Source organism: Camelina sativa, chromosome 15 (assembly GCF_000633955.1).
Source record: "Camelina sativa cultivar DH55 chromosome 15, Cs, whole genome shotgun sequence".
Taxonomy (NCBI): Eukaryota; Viridiplantae; Streptophyta; class Magnoliopsida; order Brassicales; family Brassicaceae; genus Camelina; species Camelina sativa.
Genome location: NC_025699.1, coordinates 24,696,854 through 24,715,470, shown reverse-complemented (window position 1 = coordinate 24,715,470; position 18,617 = coordinate 24,696,854). Strand labels below are relative to the sequence as shown.

The following is an 18,617-nucleotide window of genomic DNA, read 5'->3' as shown; positions in this document are numbered from 1 at the left end:
TATAGTATTACATTTCTTTACTGAAAAATAAAAAGTATATATAAATCTGATGACCGGTTCAACATGATGATGATTGATGAGTGATGACCTTCTCTTAATTAGCTCGATAACCAGGTCAATTACAAGTAAATCAAAAACTTAACCAAGATTACGCTGAACCGGGATCGACAATTCAAAACCCGATAAGCAATCCGGTTCACTTTCAAATCTTTGTTGCTCAGTGAGTCGCCGCCGTGCTCTTTTGTCGAATTCGTGTGGTCTCTCCTCCACGCATCGACGTCGCGCCACCGTCTAATCGCGTAAACGTTCGTCACCTGGTTTCTCTCGCCGGCCTCGTCTACTCGGAGCAAGGTAAGGTCTTTGTTCTGTTTTAGGAAGTGAAACTAATAGATGTTTTGCAATTGGTTTAGAAATGGAATTGAAAAACTCAGGAGAACTATAAATAGTTAGAGCAATCCATGCAGAATAAATCGAGATTCCAAAATTTGTATATTTCTTTACACTTTCAAGAAAAGTTCAATTTTTTTTTTTTTTGATTTTGGGCGATCTTGTGCAGCTTTGATAAAAGCTACAAGCTGATGTCTCAAGTTTGAATCTTTGTAAAAAAATATTGATTTTGGAATTGTATCAGTTGGTTTGTTTCAGCTTATTTAAATTTTGTGGCTGTCAGGGTCAGGGGTCTCATCTTCCAGTTTCTGCCAATGCAAAGCTTGTAACGATATATAGTATATACATGGCTGCTTCTGATCAACACCGCTCTCGCCACCACGACGGAAGCCCTTCAAAACCCAACAAGAGGAAGAAGGTACGCCAGAACCCAGAAGCAAATCTCCTCTTCAGTCTCAACTCATGCTCCAAGTCCAAGGACCTCTCAGCTGCCTTAGCTCTTTATGATGCAGCAGTCACTTCTAGTGAAGTACGCCTCAATCAGCAACATTTTCAGACCCTTCTTTACCTATGCTCTGCTTGCATTAGTGACACGTCTCTTCAAAAACTTGCTATTGATCGTGGCTTTAAGATTTTTGATTGTATGGTTAATTCCGGGATAAGTCCTAATGAGGCATCCATCACTTCAGTAGCTCGTCTAGCTGCTGCTAAGGGTGATGGTGACTATGCTTTCAAGGTTGTCAAGGACTTTGTTTCAGTTGGCGGTGTTTCCATTCCCCGTCTGAGGACATATGCGCCGGCTTTGCTATGTTTCTGCGAGAGATTGGAGGCTGAAAAGGGTTATGAGGTGGAAGAGCACATGGATGCTGCAGGTATTGCATTGGAGGAGGCTGAGATCACGGCTCTGTTGAAGGTAAGTGCTGCCACGGGACGAGGAAACAAGGTTTATAGATATTTACATAAATTAAGGGAATATGTTGGCTGCATTTGTGAAGAAACTTCGAAAGTTATCGAGGAATGGTTCTGTGGTGAGAAAGCTAGTGAGGTTAGTGATAATGGAATTTGTTCTGGTGTTGGGATGCTTAGAGAAGCTGTTTTGAAGAATGGAGGTGGGTGGCACGGGCATGGATGGGTTGGGGAGGGTAAATGGATTGTAAAGAAAGGTAATGTTAGCTCAACCGGAAGATGTTTGACCTGCAGTGAGCAGTTGGCTTGTGTAGATACCAATGAGGTAGAAACACAAAAGTTTGTGGATTCTTTGGTGGCTTTGGCTATGAAGAGGAAAGCAAAGTTGAATTCATGCGAGGCAACGGCGGTGTTCAGCGAATTTCAGGTTAGAGAAAGAATTGCATTTGAAAGTCGATTCTCTTAGGTTGAAACATACAAAAAATATTTATCTTGAGTATTCAAATTTCAATTTTTTTTTGTTGATGTTGCTTATCTATATATGTCAGGACTGGCTTGAGAAACATGGAGACTACGAAGCTATAGTAGATGGAGCAAATATTGGGCTCTACCAACAAAATTTTGCAGATGGCAGTTTCAGTCTTTCACAGGTTCTCATCTATTTTTACATATTTTCTTTTGTGAAACCATTCCTGCAATACTGAGAACGTACATGCGTGATAATGCAGCTTGAATCTGTGGTAAAGGAATACCATGAAAGTGGTAATAACAAATGGCCCCTAATTCTATTGCACAAGAGACGGGTCAGGGCGCTTTTAGAAAACCCAACCCACCGGGATCTTGTTGAAGAATGGATTAGTAACGGTGTCTTATATGCAACTCCACCAGGTTCCAATGATGATTGGTATGAAATTTAGCTTCTCTTATTTGGTTTAAAGCAAACAATGTTACCAGACACACTCATCTTTTGCTTTTTTTTTTTTCTTAAACTTTACAGGTATTGGCTGTATGCTGCTGCTAAGCTCAAGTGTTTGCTTGTTACAAATGATGAGATGAGAGATCACATTTTTGAACTGTTAGGGAGCAGTTTTTTCCAAAAGTGGAAAGAAAGGCATCAGGTAGACTTGTAAACTTATAACATGTAACTTCTCACCAAAAAAAAAAAAGCTTATAACATGTAACTATTTTTATAGTGAAAGTGTAATTTTGAGAAATCTGCAATTAGTTAGCTTCTGGTTTTATGGTTTTGGTACAGGTCCGGTATACTTTTGTGAAAGGTAATCTGAATCTTGAAATGCCTTCGCCTTTTTCGGTTGTCATGCAGGTTTGTTTACCATCTCAGTCCGTTTTGTTTCCTTGGTTTTACGAAATGGATAGTTTCTAACTTATTTTTTCGACAAAATCAGGAATCAGAGAAAGGGTCATGGCATGTCCCGGTATTATGCGAAAACAATGAAGAGTCTTCAAGAACTTGGATGTGCATTAGCAGACAAAGTGTTTTAGATTCATCTAAGATTAATGGAAAGCTTGCAACTTCTTGAAATGGGAAGATTCTTAGTAGCTGCAACATCTTATTGAGTTAATCTGTTGTAGCCTAATGATGAGAAACAACATTTTGGAATCCGACAATGGAGCGAACCATTGTTAGCCGTCGAAAACATGATCGGTTGTTGTTGTTATGATTTTTATTTATAGTCCTTGAAAGATTAACACTTTGTCAACTGAACTTTGCTAATAAGTAATAAGTAATAAGAAAAAACAAAAAATTGGTTAAATCAATGTGCACAAGACCGAACCGGACCGGACCGGGTTGGTTGAATCGAATTAGCACACGAGGGTTTTCTATTCCCATTACGGCTTCTCACACTCTTCTCTACTTTATTTTTTGTCCACGTCAGTATCATTTTCACGACTGCATCATCCACCGTACGATGCTTAAACCCAAAACGATCTGGACCGTTGATGAACGTCTCTTATCTCCTTTCTCCCGTCGTAGTCGCAGGGGCTCGCAGCCGGTAAAGCGCATGAAGGATCTTCACACTTTTTCACCTTCTCTCTCTATTTCTCTCTCTCTCTCTAACGAACCCTCTCTGGTAAGCTCTTCGCCATTTCTAATTCTCCTTCTTCTTCTTCTTCTTCGTCTCTCTTCTGTTCAGTTTTTGGTTCTTCTTTGTGTGTTTGGAGATCCTTATCAGTTAATATACTTGTGTTTAAGCCGATTTGGTTCAGTTCAATTGAATTTTAGTTTCTGGGATTAGTAACGGATACGTGGATTTGTTGTGGTGATTAGCTCTGATCTAGGGTTTTTCTAGCTGTGTGGTCAATTTTGTTTTTGTTTTTGTATTTTGGGGGTTGTTGGATTATGAGTAAGAGCTTATTTGATTTGGTTTAGTTGCAATGATTTTGTGATTTGTGATTTATGAATAAGTGAGATTTTTTTTTTTGTTTCAATTGTAGCGGTGGTGATCTAGAAAATGGGAGATGGGACTGAGTTTGTGGTTAGGTCAGATAAGGAAGAGGATATAATAAAGATTGGTGAGGATGAGCAAGTAGTGAAGAATGAGTTGGTGGGATCTGATGAAACTAGGGGTGATACAGAAGATGATGTTTTTGAGGAAGCTATTGGTTCAGAGGATGATGAGCAGGAGGAGGGTACAAAACCTAAATCATTTGAACCAGATGAGTTGCAAAAGGGTTCACCTTTGAAGGATTCCTCCAAGGATGAAAATGAAGTGGAGGATTTTGAAGAGGCAGTGGGTGATGATCTGGATGAAACAAGTAGCACCGAAGGAGGAGTGAAAGATTTGAAGGTTGTTGGAGAGAGGCATGGAGAAGCTGAATTTGATTCTGTGATTCCTAAAATAAATGGTGATAACGGGGAAGCAGGTGCGGGAAATTCTTATGGTCAAATTGATTCAAGCTTGGATGTTGTTGAGAACACTGAGATTGTTCATTCCAATGGTTCCAGTGTAGTGTCTGAGGGTGTGACTATTGTAAACGGAAAGACTCATTCTTTTTCGGAAAATGGAGTAAACTCTCCTAAGAATAAAGATCTAGCGGCTGAAGTTATCTCAAAAGCTGTTGGGCCTGAGGAACCATGGGATGATGGCATTGAAGTCGAAAGTTGGGAGGAAAGAGTTGATGGCATACGTACAGAACAAGAGGTTAAGGGAGATGAAGGAGCAAATAAGAATAGTGTTGAGAAGGGTTCAGTATGTATTGACAATGAGTCTGAGGCAAAAACAAATGGTGAGACCGGTGTCGACTACACTAGTAAAATTGTTGAAAATGCTTCAGGTGACAATTTTTCTGAGAACAATAGTATTGGAGTAGCAAGTGCTGAGACTTCATCTCCATTGGATAATTCTAGTTCCAGGGATAAGGGAGAGACCGAAGGGGACAATACTTTTTTGAAACCAGAGCAACAGTTGCCTTCTTCGCCGAACTCAAATCTTGAGTCTATTGAACTTCACAGCAATAGTAGCTCCCCTGGGGTAACTTGTAGAGAAGACGGGGCAGTTCAAAATGCTAATGGAGGACATGATGTTCAGCAGAGTCCTCAACCTAAAAAGGAAGTTGAGAAGCAGCAAAGCAGCAGAGTAAATTTAGATCCAAAGATTAAGGAAACCTCACATGTGGGTAGAGAATCTGAGGTAGTAAGTTCTGTTTCACCAACAGAGCCGAGAAGCAATCCTGCAGCATTACCACCTGCTCGTCCAGCAGGGCTTGGTGGTGCTTCTCCTCTTTTGGAACCTGCACCACGTGCTCCTCAACAGTCTCGTGTCAATGGAAATGTGTCTCACAATCAGTCTCAGCAAACTGAGGACTCTACCACTGCAGAGACTGATGAGCATGATGAGACCCGTGAGAAGCTTCAGTTGATCAGGGTAAAGTTTTTGAGGCTTGCACATAGACTAGGGCAAACCCCGCATAATGTTGTAGTTGCTCAGGTTTTATACAGGCTTGGACTGGCTGAGCAGTTGAGGGGGAGAAATGGAAGCCGTGTTGGTGCTTTTAGTTTTGATCGTGCCAGTGCCATGGCAGAACAGCTTGAAGCAGCTGGACAGGATCCACTTGATTTTTCTTGTACGATTATGGTGCTTGGTAAAAGTGGGGTTGGTAAAAGTGCAACAATCAATTCTATATTCGATGAAGTGAAATTTTGTACCGATGCATTTCAGATGGGGACAAAGAGGGTTCAAGATGTTGAGGGTTTTGTTCAGGGGATTAAGGTACGGGTGATTGACACTCCTGGTCTCTTACCTTCCTGGTCTGATCAAGCCAAGAATGAGAAGATCCTGAATTCTGTTAAGGCTTTCATCAAGAAGAGTCCACCTGACATTGTACTATATCTTGATAGGTTGGATATGCAAAGCAGAGATTCTGGTGACATGCCTCTCCTGCGCACCATCAGTGATGTTTTTGGTCCATCGATATGGTTTAATGCCATTGTGGGTTTGACTCATGCCGCTTCTGTTCCACCAGATGGCCCAAATGGCACTGCTTCTAGCTATGACATGTTTGTAACACAACGTTCTCATGTCATCCAGCAGGCCATTCGCCAAGCAGCTGGAGATATGAGGCTCATGAACCCTGTTTCTTTAGTTGAGAATCACTCTGCTTGCAGGACTAATCGGGCAGGCCAGAGAGTATTACCGAATGGCCAAGTGTGGAAGCCTCATTTGCTGTTACTCTCATTTGCATCCAAGATTCTAGCAGAAGCAAATGCTCTTCTGAAATTACAAGACAATATTCCCGGGAGACCATTTGTAGCTCGGTCCAAGGCTCCGCCATTACCATTTCTCCTTTCATCACTTCTGCAATCAAGACCACAACCGAAGCTTCCTGAACAACAGTATGGTGATGAAGAAGATGAAGATGATTTAGACGGATCATCAGATTCGGATGAAGAATCGGAGTATGACCAGCTTCCTCCCTTTAAGAGCCTGACTAAAGCTCAAATGGCTACGCTTAGTAGATCTCAGAAGAAGCAGTATCTAGATGAAATGGAGTACCGGGAGAAACTATTAATGAAGAAGCAAATGAAAGAGGAAAGAAAGAGACGTAAGATGTTTAAGAAATTTGCTGCAGAGATTAAAGATTTGCCTGATGGGTATAATGAAAATGTGGAAGAGGAGAGTGGTGGACCTGCATCAGTTCCAGTTCCCATGCCAGATTTATCTCTACCTGCGTCTTTTGACTCTGATAACCCGACTCACCGCTACCGCTACCTTGATTCCTCCAATCAGTGGCTTGTTAGGCCAGTCCTGGAAACTCATGGGTGGGATCATGATATTGGTTATGAAGGTGTGAATGCAGAACGCCTCTTCGTTGTAAAAGAAAAAATACCAATATCTGTCTCAGGCCAAGTCACAAAAGACAAGAAGGATGCAAATGTGCAGTTGGAAATGGCAAGCTCAGTTAAGCATGGAGAGGGTAAATCAACTTCCCTAGGTTTTGACATGCAAACTGTTGGAAAGGAATTGGCTTACACTCTTCGAAGTGAAACAAGATTCAACAATTTCAGGAGAAACAAAGCTGCAGCTGGTCTCTCTGTAACTCTCTTGGGCGATTCGGTTTCTGCGGGGGTGAAAGTCGAAGATAAGTTGATTGCTAATAAATGGTTCAGAATGGTTATGTCTGGTGGAGCAATGACTAGTCGGGGAGATGTGGCTTATGGTGGTAGTTTAGAAGCTCAGTTGAGAGATAAAGATTATCCGCTTGGTCGGTTTTTGACTACTCTTGGACTTTCCGTTATGGATTGGCACGGTGATCTTGCTATAGGAGGGAACATACAGTCTCAGGTTCCCATTGGACGTTCCTCTAATTTAATTGCTCGTGCAAATCTGAATAATAGAGGAGCAGGGCAAGTGAGTGTCCGTGTAAACAGCTCAGAGCAGCTCCAACTTGCTATGGTTGCAATTGTTCCTCTCTTCAAAAAGCTACTTAGTTATTATTCCCCGCAAACGCAATATGGACAATGATGAAGAATATTTAGGCTGATTTCACTTCTATCCCTTTGCAATGGAGCATTAGGAAATGATTAGTCACAAGAACACGTTAGAGTGAGTTGAAAAGGTACAGAATCTGATATCTATGGATCTATATCATGCTTTGTTTGCTGATTTCGGTCTTTTTCGTTTTTCTTAATGGAGTTTGCACTTCTGCTGATGTTGGTGTGGTTTGGTTTTGAGCAGGAGTTGTTTGCTAGCAAGAGACCAATATCGCTGGAGGAAATCTTGTGTCTTGAAATAGCCAGAACATAACACGTTCCCTGTCTGATATATACTAGCTCAGTGGTTGTTTTCCTTCTATTTCCAAAACGTTGTGATCTCTATTATGAATGAAGCATATCTATTTTTGTTCATGTTCCTCTCTGGTTTAGTCCTTTCTTCAGTCAATGTGGCGCATCAGATAATCATATTCATATTTGTGTGGGATGTTAAATTTGACTTATGTTTAAATACATCGTACACAATACACAGATATACAACATTTTAGGCTTTGCAGAAATAAATACTGATTTTATACTTAAGAAAGATGTAAACAAGTACAACAAATAGGGGACTATAATAATAGTCTATAAATTCTCCAATGAATCCAAGTACAGACTTTTTATAGTATTACAAAAGGTACCCAAGAACAATGGAAAAAAAGAAGATAGTGTCTGTAGAGTATGTAAGCAAAAAAGAACACACCCAATCAATTGCAGACTGTGAATCTGCAGGTCCCGGAATTAGCCTTGATGAAACGAATAGCAGTCATGAGAACATCGTGCTGCGAATTCCCGAGGAGAGCCAAATTGGTATGTGTGATCACAGAGATGGAATTGTAAGGAAAGCCAAGAGAGTTGTATGAATTGAGTAATGCAGTTGTTGCCTCTCTTAGGAGTGTCTTATAGGCTTCTCCTCGACCGTCAAGCGCTTCCCTTATCGTCATATCAGTACCGTATCTCCTCCCAGCCACCAGCCCGAATGCAACAGCGACCTTTGTGTCGGGGCCTATAGCTCTCCAGTAGCATCTATACTCAGGTTTCATCCACAACCTATGTATATATCACAAAGCGAAAATGTTATGAAATTATATGAAACAGAGGTCCAGGCATGATGTGAATGGATTAGAGAGAAAGCTCACTGGTGAGAACAAGCTGATGCCTCTACAAATGGCACTGGAGGGAGTGGAGGCAAAGGTGGAAGCTTAAACTGAGGAGGTGATGTAACTGGAGGAGGACTTATGACCGGGACTTGAGGAGGAGGCAATGTAGCTGGAGGAGGATTTATGACCGGGACCTGAGCAGGAGGCTTGGCCGGCACTTGAGGAGGAGGCTTGACCGGCACCTGAGGAGGTGGCATGACCGGGACTTGAGGAGGAGGCATGACCGGAGCTGCGGGTGGTTTAGGACAAAAAGACCTGGGCTGAAGTGGCTGAGCAAGAAGTGCATCGGCAGCAAACGTTTCAACCCCAAAAAAGCTGAACATTAGTTTAAGTTTCTGAGCAGGACCTGAAGCAATGCTGCAACTATTTGGGTCTTGTTGAGCTCCATTGTCTGAAACCTGAGCATAGCAGTTACTCAGATCCGGTGTCCCATCAAATCTCATCACATAACCTCCAAGCCAATTAGTAGTCTCTTCTCTCGACATATAGACCTGTCCATTTCCATCAGAACATGTGACACTAACCTTGACCCCTGCAGCATATTAACAAACACATCTTAAGGAACACAAGCAGAGCTAGACAGCAATGTAAAAATGTTATTAACTATTATTACCGGAGACAGGAAAATCGAACAAAGATCTCTCTCCATCCTTGCATTGGTCACAAAATACCGAGCCTGTGACCGTGGCATATCCGGCTACTTCATTAGCGGCTAAACAAAGAATGAGAAAGGATACAAAGAGGAAAATATTATGATATGGATCCATTGATGCTCAGAAGCTATAATCAATAAAGAATAAGAAGAGAGATGTGTAGTTATGGTGTAGTCTTTTAAAAGGAAGACGATAAAAAAGAGTAAATAAAAAGCTCCTCTCCAACCATCAACTGCTAAATATTAATTGAGGTTGTTGACAAAGACATTTTAAAAATAATAAACAGTGTTTATGTGTATGAACATGAGAGCATCCGTACGAGTCAAGAAAATTAATGTTCCAGCCTCCAAATTTCGTAATGGACTCTTAATGATCTCCCTAACCTTATGTGCTGAGCAATAAATTTTGCTGTTCTTTTTATAGTATATTTTTTTAGTGGTTTTGGAAGGTGTTGTGTTGGCTCTAACGCAATCAATACAATCAAGACTTTGTATGAATATGGTGGTTGTGTCAAAGGCTTTTCCAAGGTAATGGTTGTGTCAAGCTGTTAACTAATGTGTGAATGTGAACACAGTTCCACACAGAACATGTGAAGTGTGAATAAAAAAGAGAAGAAATAAATTTTACACGACCCTACCCGCACGTATTTTTACAAGTTTTTAACATATTGTCCACTGTTCTTGAAATTTTCTTGGAGATGTTTGGATGTTTTCTTGATATAAGAAGAATGATCTTGCAGTGTAGGAATGTCATGCAATTTGTATCTGTTATGCTGATTCAAAAAGATGTTTATTTTGTTGTTATATTATTTTACATCAAGACTTCTCTTCTTCCATGATAAGTAAACAAGTTTATTGGTTTCATAAGTTAATCAAGGTGAGAAAATTCGAATATACACCACTACTAGTCTACTACATATGGTGTAAAGCTACGACATCTCATTGCAAATAAGAGTGTTATTTCTTTCAGATATTTTGTTTTTCCAATTTATATCGATGATACTTATTATGTTTCACAATGAATGTTATTTTGACATGTTTCACAATTCACACAAATTAAGAGATTTTTAGTCTTAAACTGTAAAACAAAATTAAAACCTTAAAACGATACTCTTTTTATAGAAAACGAAGGATTTTTTTTTTGTGTGAAATGAAGAGAATAGTATCTAACGTAAAAACTTATGTATATATATATTTTTATACCATTCCAATTTCGGTTTGGGTTTGTATTATTCTAAAGTACATCCTTAAATCTTTAGGAAAAAAAAATACTCAGTATAGATTGATTTTTTTTCTTTTTCTTTTCCAGGTTGCTTCGGATTCAAATTTGTTTTTTTTTTTATGGATACAGAAACGATGAATCAATTTAAACCAATATTATGATATGGTTTTTGGAACGATCAGCTAAATTCGGCTTTGATCAGTTTATCAACACCATTGAACATCCTAGCATTATATGGTAACGCAAAGAAATGTAATTGGGCCTCAAAATGTAGCGTACAATATTGAAATGGGCCGTCCTTACAAACTCATATTTTGGTTCTGGTTTCACTTTCTTCCTCGTGTGCAAAACATGACCACATAGCAAAAAGACTTGAACGAAAAATATCCATAAAGTTTCACCCTTTTCCATGCCCTGACACCTAAAAGCCAGACCAATCATCCATTTCATATAAAAACAATATACTTTCTTTTGTCACATAGTCCAAATTTCAGTACTTTACCATATCCAATAAGAACTAAGTCTACTTCACATAAACATTATTGTATACGAACGAAGCTTGACTATTCTAAGATGCATAAGCTTTTAGTGCTTTACCATATATCCAGTTACAACTTAAGTCTACTGCTTATATGAAGCTTCGATTCTTAAGACGATGATGCTTAATAATAGAAGTAATAATAATAACCTAAGAAGAATTATTCTCATTTTTATTCAATGGTAGCCAAACTCATAACGATCACAAGAGCAAAAAGAAAAAAAAAAATCGAAATCCAAAAGAACACAAACCAGAAAACTTCAAAAGAAACAACACAAAGCTACCATTGTAATACTCATCATCACCACTCTCTCTCTCAGATCTAAGAAATCTGACCACAGTCAGCAATGACAACAGGCTTAGAGGTCCTTCCAGCATCAGATCCAACCTTCTCAATATCTCTAACAACATTCAAACCCTCAACAACTTGACCAAACACAACATGTTTCCCATCGAGCCACGAAGTCTTCTCAGTACAGATAAAAAACTGAGATCCGTTCGTGTTGGGACCAGCGTTGGCCATAGACAGAATACCTGGTCCAGTATGTTTCTTGACAAAGTTCTCGTCTTTAAACTTCAACCCGTAGATAGACTCGCCTCCGGTTCCGTTCCCGGCTGTGAAGTCACCTCCTTGGCACATGAATTTGGGGATCACACGGTGAAAGCTCGATCCTTTGTAGTGCAACGGCTTGCCGGATTTGCCTACACCTTTCTCTCCGGTACAGAGTGCTCTGAAATTCTCGGCGGTCTCTGGTGTTGTGTCAGCGTAAAGCTCCATCACGATCCGACCAGCTGGTTGCCCACCGACGGTCATGTCGAAGAAAACTTTAGGGTTCACCATGATTTGATCGGAGAAGACGATGAAGAAGAAAGGTTTGTGTTTTGTGTTTTGTTGTGAATGTGAGAGATTAGGGTTTTGTACTGTTTTATATAGAGGAAGGCTAGTGAAAAGGAAAGATTTTTATGACCGTTGATTTGTACACGTGTAAGGAGATTAAGAAGGTTTGTGTTAACTGTGGTTAGTGTTGAATCTAACTAGGGTTAAAAGTTGCGTGGATCCAAGGCAGAGAATATTGTGTGTTTGTTTCCTACTTTTTTACTGGATAGATATTTGACTGAAGTAACGATGTCGTTTCATTCGTTTAGTTATGGGCCTAAAATAATGAAGTCCAATGTAATAATTTAAAACTCTTTGGTTTTGGAGGTAAGCTTTTGTAGGAACGCTTTTGTAATTTTTTCTTACAATTTTTTTTGTAATCAGGCCATCAAAATCTTTTACATGTATGTATATCTCAAATTTGTTATATATATGTACATACCTAACAAAAGTTCCGTTATAGCACTATGGTTAAACCTTACTGGATCAGTAACTTTTCGGCTTCAAAGCCTGGCAGCAGAACGCTTTTGTAATTTTTTCTTATAATTTTTTTTGTAATCAGGCCATCAAAATCTTTTATATGTATGTATATCTAAAATTTGTTATATATATATGTATATATGTACATACCTAACAAAAGTTCTGTTGTAGCACTATGGTCAAATGTTATTGGATCAGTAACTTTCCTTGTTCAAAGTCCGGTAACGGAAAACTTTTTGTACTTTAAATAAACACATGCAAGGAGGAGCTACCTCCATAAAAAAAAAACTCTTGAGAAGATCTCAATTGCAAGGTCACCTTTTCTCATCCCCTTAGTGCTCTTAAAGAATCCCAAATCCCCACCCCAACCATGTAAAAACATGTAACGATGTCGTTTCATTCGTTTAGTTATGGGCCTAGAATTGTGAAGTCCAATCTAATAATTTAAAACCCTTTGGTTTGGAGCTTTTGTAATTTTTTCTTACAATTTATTTTTGTAATCAGGCCATCAAAATCTTTTAAATGTATGTATATCTCAAATTTGTTATATATATATATATGTATATATATCTATATTATTATTCTCACAGCAACTTTAGCAAAGAAGGCTTGAAGTTGAGAATTATTTACATCTCATGCCATTGTAATTTAATGTTTTTTTTAATAAAATTATAAAACATAAAAAATCATTTCAACTCTTTTCCATTAACAAAAACAAAGATTTTCTAATTTGTCTCCCTATTAAATCTGAAATAAAATTTCCAAATTTCATTCTCCTAAAATCTCTCTACAAATTCTTTACAATAATCGATTTTAAAATATAAATTTATGAGGAGCCTATAAATCAGCTACAGTTGATTTTCTATCTTCCTAATTAGTCACCACATTCAATTGTAAAATACAATAATTTTGTCCCGAATTTCTATATATAAAATCGTATAAAAAAAATTAATGACTTAAAATCAATCAAAATTAATCTAATAATATAAACTTGGCATATTCCCATATATATTATGCGATTTTATAGTTATTAATTTATTTTTATACGATTTTTATATATAGAAATTTGGGACAAATTATAGTATTTTAGAATTGAATGTGGTGATTAATGAGATTAAGTTGAATATGTCCACCTATAAGTTGAATACTAGGTAACAACCCGCACTATGTGCGGGATAAATCGATTTAAAGAAAATTATTATAAGTAAAATTATTATTCTAGAACCAATATTTGTTTGTGTCAAACATAATATGTAACTAAAGTTTTTATTTATTTATTCAAAGCTGCGTTTTTCGTGTAAAAAATATGTTTCACCCGTGAAATCTTTAAATGTGGAAGATAAAATATTGATAAAATGTTATATTTGTTGCAACATGTCTTTTGTGTGGTTTAAAAATCAAATTCATATCTTTTATGTTTTATTTTGTAATCATAACAATTTTGCATGTTTCTTATGTAACCATAACAACATATACTAAATTATTCGGTAGTTTAATTAATTAATTTTATTATATGTTAGTAACAATCAGATTCTAAACTAAATTTTCTGAAGATAACCTAATCTATTGATTTAATATTTGTGATTAGGCTATTTAAATATTTTGAGTTAGTCGGTTTGTTAATATTTTCTATAAATAACGGATTATTACCAAAAAAACCATTATGAATAAATTAATGAAATTTCAAAATCAACGTATTCGTGTAAGAATACATTTCACCCATGATTTATGTGAACGTGGTAAAGAAAATATTTATAAAATGTTACAATTTATTGAAATATATATTTTTTGTGTGCTTTAAAAATTAAATTTTATATTTATGGTTAATCTAGTAACTATAACAATTTTTCATAATCTAATAATCACTCATTTTAAATATATTATGATTTTTTTGGGTACTAAGTTTATTTATAATGATAAGGGTTATTGTCTCATTCCTTTTTAATAGCACATTGATTAATGCACAATTCAAAAGTATATTCCTATTTGGTTATCAATATTTCTATTTTTTAATGAATAATCACACTAAATGTTGAGATTAATTAGTTTACATACTTAGATATTTATAAATATTCATACATCATGATATCCCCTAATTTGTTATCATTTTCTATTTATTTATGAATATATATAAATCTATATTTATTGGGAATTAAGTTTTCTTTAATGAGTTGGAGATAATTCAGGAGTAATATATTTTTTTTTATAATCAATTATAATAACTATTGAAAGCTTGTTATTTAAATTATTATGGTAATAATACTAACATAAAAATAACATTTTTATATGATTTTGTTAATAATTTATATGTTTAATAAGTTATATGTTCTTTATTTTTATTAACTTTATATTTTTATAGCCTTTTTAGAATATTTTACTTATCTTGATTTAAAGAAATCAATATTTTATATTGAATTCTTAAAAATAATACTCCCTCTGGTTTTTTTTACTTGTCATTCTAGAATAAAAATTTTGTTTTCCAGATTTCCAATGCATATGTTTGGTAAAAATACCAATTATATCCCCATTATTTTAATGCTTTGACCAATAAGAAAATTAGAAAATATATTAAAGAAGGAGTAAAATAGAAAATTGAGTTGTTTTCTTAATCTCCGTGAAAAAACCTTAAACGACAAGTAATTTAAAACGAAGGGAGTATAATTTTGACTTGTATATTTGTAAGTAAATTTTAGTGAAATTTTGACTTAAAATAGTATGTAATTATTTAATTAGTTTTAATATGTGATATTTAAATTTGTGTGAGAATTGATGACATATCTAATTATTATTCAGTTAATTGTTTTTTTAAAATATAGTGGCATGTTAATGTAATTAAGTAGAAATTTTAAGGGTTTTTTGCTAAATATGTCTCGAGCTCTCTGGCGACGACACATCAGCTTTTTTAAGAGAGTGCTTCTCTATTAATATATAGGGGATATCCACCTATAAATAATGTTGACTCCTATTCTCAAGTTAGCATCACCAGCAACATAAAAAAATGCACCTATTTATTATGCTCATTTGGCAGCTGCACATATACAACTGTGATGAAATATGTCGAGATGTCATAGAGGGATCACCAAATCTGGAGCAGTCCCTATGCCTCCCATCATCCCATGCCACAGTTGAATGATAAGGTTGTGACCTCTATGTTCTTTTGCTGATGGAAAACAGTCTAAAGTAGCTGATTTTTAAAAGTTTTTATGCTTTATAAATGTATCTCCCCATCTTTTCGTTTACTCTTCTCTGGGTTCAATATCTCTTATTTTATTTTTGGTCTATCCTTCAAATTCACGGGGTTATATAGGTTCACGGGTTTGGATTAGTATTAATATAAATTTGAAATATCATTATTTTGGTACTACAAAATTATTCATTAAAGTATTTATCAATATTAAAATATTAGACATATTTAATTAACTTGATTAAATTATGATTATGTAAAAATAAATTATTTCTCTGTATACTACGGGTTAAATCCTAATATTAACTATCAAAATACACTTATACAATTTTAAACACTAAATAAAACAAACAAAAATTAACAAACAAATGCAGGTTAGAATTTTTATATTTTAGTTTAAATGTAACCGCGGGTTAAAATCTAGTATATATGTATATACCTAACAAAAGTTCCGTTGTAACACTATTTTTTTTTCTTTGGGTTAAATTTCAAACGATAGTTCTTGCTATTGTTTTATACTAGGGGTTCAATTGCTCCTCGGAATCTAACACAGGGACATGTCACATGTCGAACGCTTTTGTAAATTTTTCTTACAATTTTTTATGTAATCAGGCCATCAAAATCTTTTATATGTATGTATATCTCAAATTTGTTATATATATATATATGTATATATGTACATACCTAACAAAAGTTCCGTTGTACCACTATGGTTAAACGTTATTGGATCAGTAACTTTCTCAATTCAAAGCCCGGCAACGGAAAATTTATTGTACTTTAAATAAAAACATGCAAGGAGGAGCTACCTCCATAAAAAAAAAAACTCTTGAGAAGATCTCAATTGCAAGGTCACCTTGTCTCATCCCCTTAGTGCTCTTAAAGAATCCCAAATCCCCACCCCAACCATGTAAAAACATGTAACGATGTCGTTTCATTCGTTTAGTTATGGGCCTAGAATTGTTTCATTCGTTTAGTTATGGGCCTAGAATTGTGAAGTCCAATGTAATAATTTAAAACCCTTTGGTTTGGAGCTTTTGTAATGTTTTCTTACAATTTTATTTTGTAATCAGGCCATCAAAATCTTTTAAATGTATGTATATCTCAAATTTGTTATATATATGTACATACCTAACAAAAGTTCCGTTGTAACACTATTTTTTTTTTTCCTTTCGGTTAAATTTCAAACGATAGTTCTTGCTATTGTTTATACTAGGGGTTCAATTGCTCCTCAGAATCTAACACAGGGACATGTCACATGTCAAATGCGACGTGTTCGTGTTTATGAATTTATGGCCATTCTCATGATCAAAGTAAATAGAAACGTTGAAATATTAAAGAAAAACAGATGAAAACATCTAAAACGAAACAATGTATTCGATCCAGCCACAAAATTAACGACTAACAAAAAGAAAACCAAAAAGCCAAAAAAAAAAAAAATAACTTTCAATAACACCAAAGTAATAAACCCAAATGCTTAGTGATGAGGTCTGAAAATGCGTAACCACCACCTGTTGAAGTGGTAAATAGGTGACGACTTCATCTTCTTCTTGGGAACACTCGGCAAAGTAACGTCTTCGGTTGATGGTTGCACCGTTACACGAAGTTTAATCCCAGCTTGACAGAGACCAGTCTTTAAGCTTACAAAATAATGCACTCCTGGTTTGGTGAGCTTAACAAGATCGTGCCCTGTCTTGTACACGGCTACAGTAGAAGTTGGTTCACAGGATTCGAACTCAAGTTCATCGCTGATTTCTCTAACGTCGTTGATGTGCTTGTTGTATTCGAAAAAGAGGGTATCTCCAACACGAAATTGTTTATCTTCACTCCACTTGGAATAGTAGAAAGTGTTATATACGCTCCATCCGCTTGAGTCGCCGACCTCGTAAATCCTTCCAGCAGAAGGAAGTATCTTGCTCGGTGGTGGTGGAGGAATCGGACGTGATGGGCCATTGATCTTCCTCGATGGTGGTGGTGGTGGAGGAGGAGTCGGACGTGACGAGTCATCGACGACAAGAACATCGAGTTTCATTCCCCAGACGCATTGAATATGATTTGAGGTGATGAAATAGTGATGTCCTGGTTCCGTGAAGGTTACGACATCGTGTCCTGTGTTGTAAACAACTTTAGGAGAAGAATTATCGCATAACTCATACTCTAAAGCGTTAGAAACTTGAGTGACGTCGTTGACGTTCTGATCGTATTCGAAGACTACTGAATCTCCAACGTGGAATTCTTTATGTTCAGCCCAAGAGTCGTCCTTTACCGTCCAGCCATAATTGGAACCTCCAACTTTGTAGATTTTAGCGGAGCTGGAACCCAAGAGAAACATGACCATAAGCACGAAGCCAAAGATCTTCTTTGTGGCCATGATTCGAATCGTATGGATAGGAGGAAGATGTAGAAAGATGATGATGAGATATATGAACTCTGAGAATGTGTTGGTGAAAAATACGTACGTATGTGCCCTATTTATATAAATTTACAAGCTCTTATCATAGCCCTTTTAGGATTTTGTTGTTAGTTTAGTTCCTTTCTATCTAGATGAATACGTAAGTTATAATTTTTTTGTGTATACATAATATAATGTAGTGATCCTTTTTGCAATCCTTTTCTCATTAGGCTTTTATTTTTCAGTGTTTCTAATATAGTGGAAAATCTTATTTTATTTTATACAACTACGTATGGGCTTTGTTCATAAATTATATACTTTAATTACTACTAATTCTTTTGGTGATAATAGGGTATATTGGATAGATAATATATGATTTACAAATCATAGTCTAACTATACGATCTCAATTTCTCATATGTCTAACGTAAATAAATTTCGTGTACGGAAGAAAACTATTATGTCTTTAATATATTTTATAAGTAGGATTAAAATACAGACACCCAAAATTGGTGATGTTAGAGATCATCACTAAAATTTAGAAGCTGTGACATTTTGTTTTTTAACGTCTTCAGCAAATTTACGAGAGAGAGAGTTCAAACAAGAAGTAATAAATAGGATTTTTGCCAAATATGCCCTATTTTTTTAAAAAAAGTTTTGAGGAATGCCACATTTGTTTCATCTTTCTAAAAATTCCATACTTTTGCTGTTCACATGAAGTGAGGCGTCAGTCACTCGTAAAACAGGCAATATCCTTGCTATAACTGTAACATTTATGTAAAATATACAAATGTACATGTACATAGCCAAGATTACTCTTAATTCATT

At 36.2% G+C, this 18,617-nt stretch overlaps 5 protein-coding genes across 5 annotated transcripts; 2 read left to right on the top strand and 3 right to left on the bottom strand.

The window, feature by feature from the left end:
* Positions 203 to 3,068, top strand: LOC104747460 (proteinaceous RNase P 2-like). The gene is made up of 7 exons (XM_010469091.1): positions 203 to 351; positions 671 to 1,720; positions 1,842 to 1,943; positions 2,022 to 2,197; positions 2,291 to 2,411; positions 2,549 to 2,617; positions 2,700 to 3,068. Exons 2-7 carry the CDS (start codon positions 734 to 736, stop codon positions 2,832 to 2,834), a joined length of 1,590 nt encoding a protein of 529 aa, XP_010467393.1. The 5' UTR covers positions 203 to 351; positions 671 to 733; the 3' UTR covers positions 2,835 to 3,068.
* Positions 3,276 to 7,660, top strand: LOC104747459 (translocase of chloroplast 132, chloroplastic). Its single transcript, XM_010469090.1, has 3 exons — positions 3,276 to 3,386; positions 3,751 to 7,371; positions 7,491 to 7,660. The coding sequence occupies exon 2, from the start codon at positions 3,768 to 3,770 to the stop codon at positions 7,275 to 7,277; it is 3,510 nt and encodes a 1,169-aa protein (XP_010467392.1). The 5' UTR covers positions 3,276 to 3,386; positions 3,751 to 3,767; the 3' UTR covers positions 7,278 to 7,371; positions 7,491 to 7,660.
* LOC104747458 (CASP-like protein 4A2) lies at positions 7,797 to 9,294 on the bottom strand. Its single transcript, XM_010469089.2, has 3 exons — positions 9,062 to 9,294; positions 8,428 to 8,980; positions 7,797 to 8,338 (listed from the first exon to the last, which is right to left on the bottom strand). The coding sequence occupies exons 1-3, from the start codon at positions 9,213 to 9,215 to the stop codon at positions 7,996 to 7,998; spliced, it is 1,050 nt and encodes a 349-aa protein (XP_010467391.1). The 5' UTR covers positions 9,216 to 9,294; the 3' UTR covers positions 7,797 to 7,995.
* Positions 11,004 to 11,772, bottom strand: LOC104747457 (peptidyl-prolyl cis-trans isomerase CYP19-1-like). The gene has a single exon (XM_010469088.2). It carries the CDS (start codon positions 11,699 to 11,701, stop codon positions 11,183 to 11,185), a length of 519 nt encoding a protein of 172 aa, XP_010467390.1. The 5' UTR covers positions 11,702 to 11,772; the 3' UTR covers positions 11,004 to 11,182.
* LOC104748756 lies at positions 16,876 to 17,769 on the bottom strand. The gene has a single exon (XM_010470353.1). It carries the CDS (start codon positions 17,767 to 17,769, stop codon positions 16,876 to 16,878), a length of 894 nt encoding a protein of 297 aa, XP_010468655.1.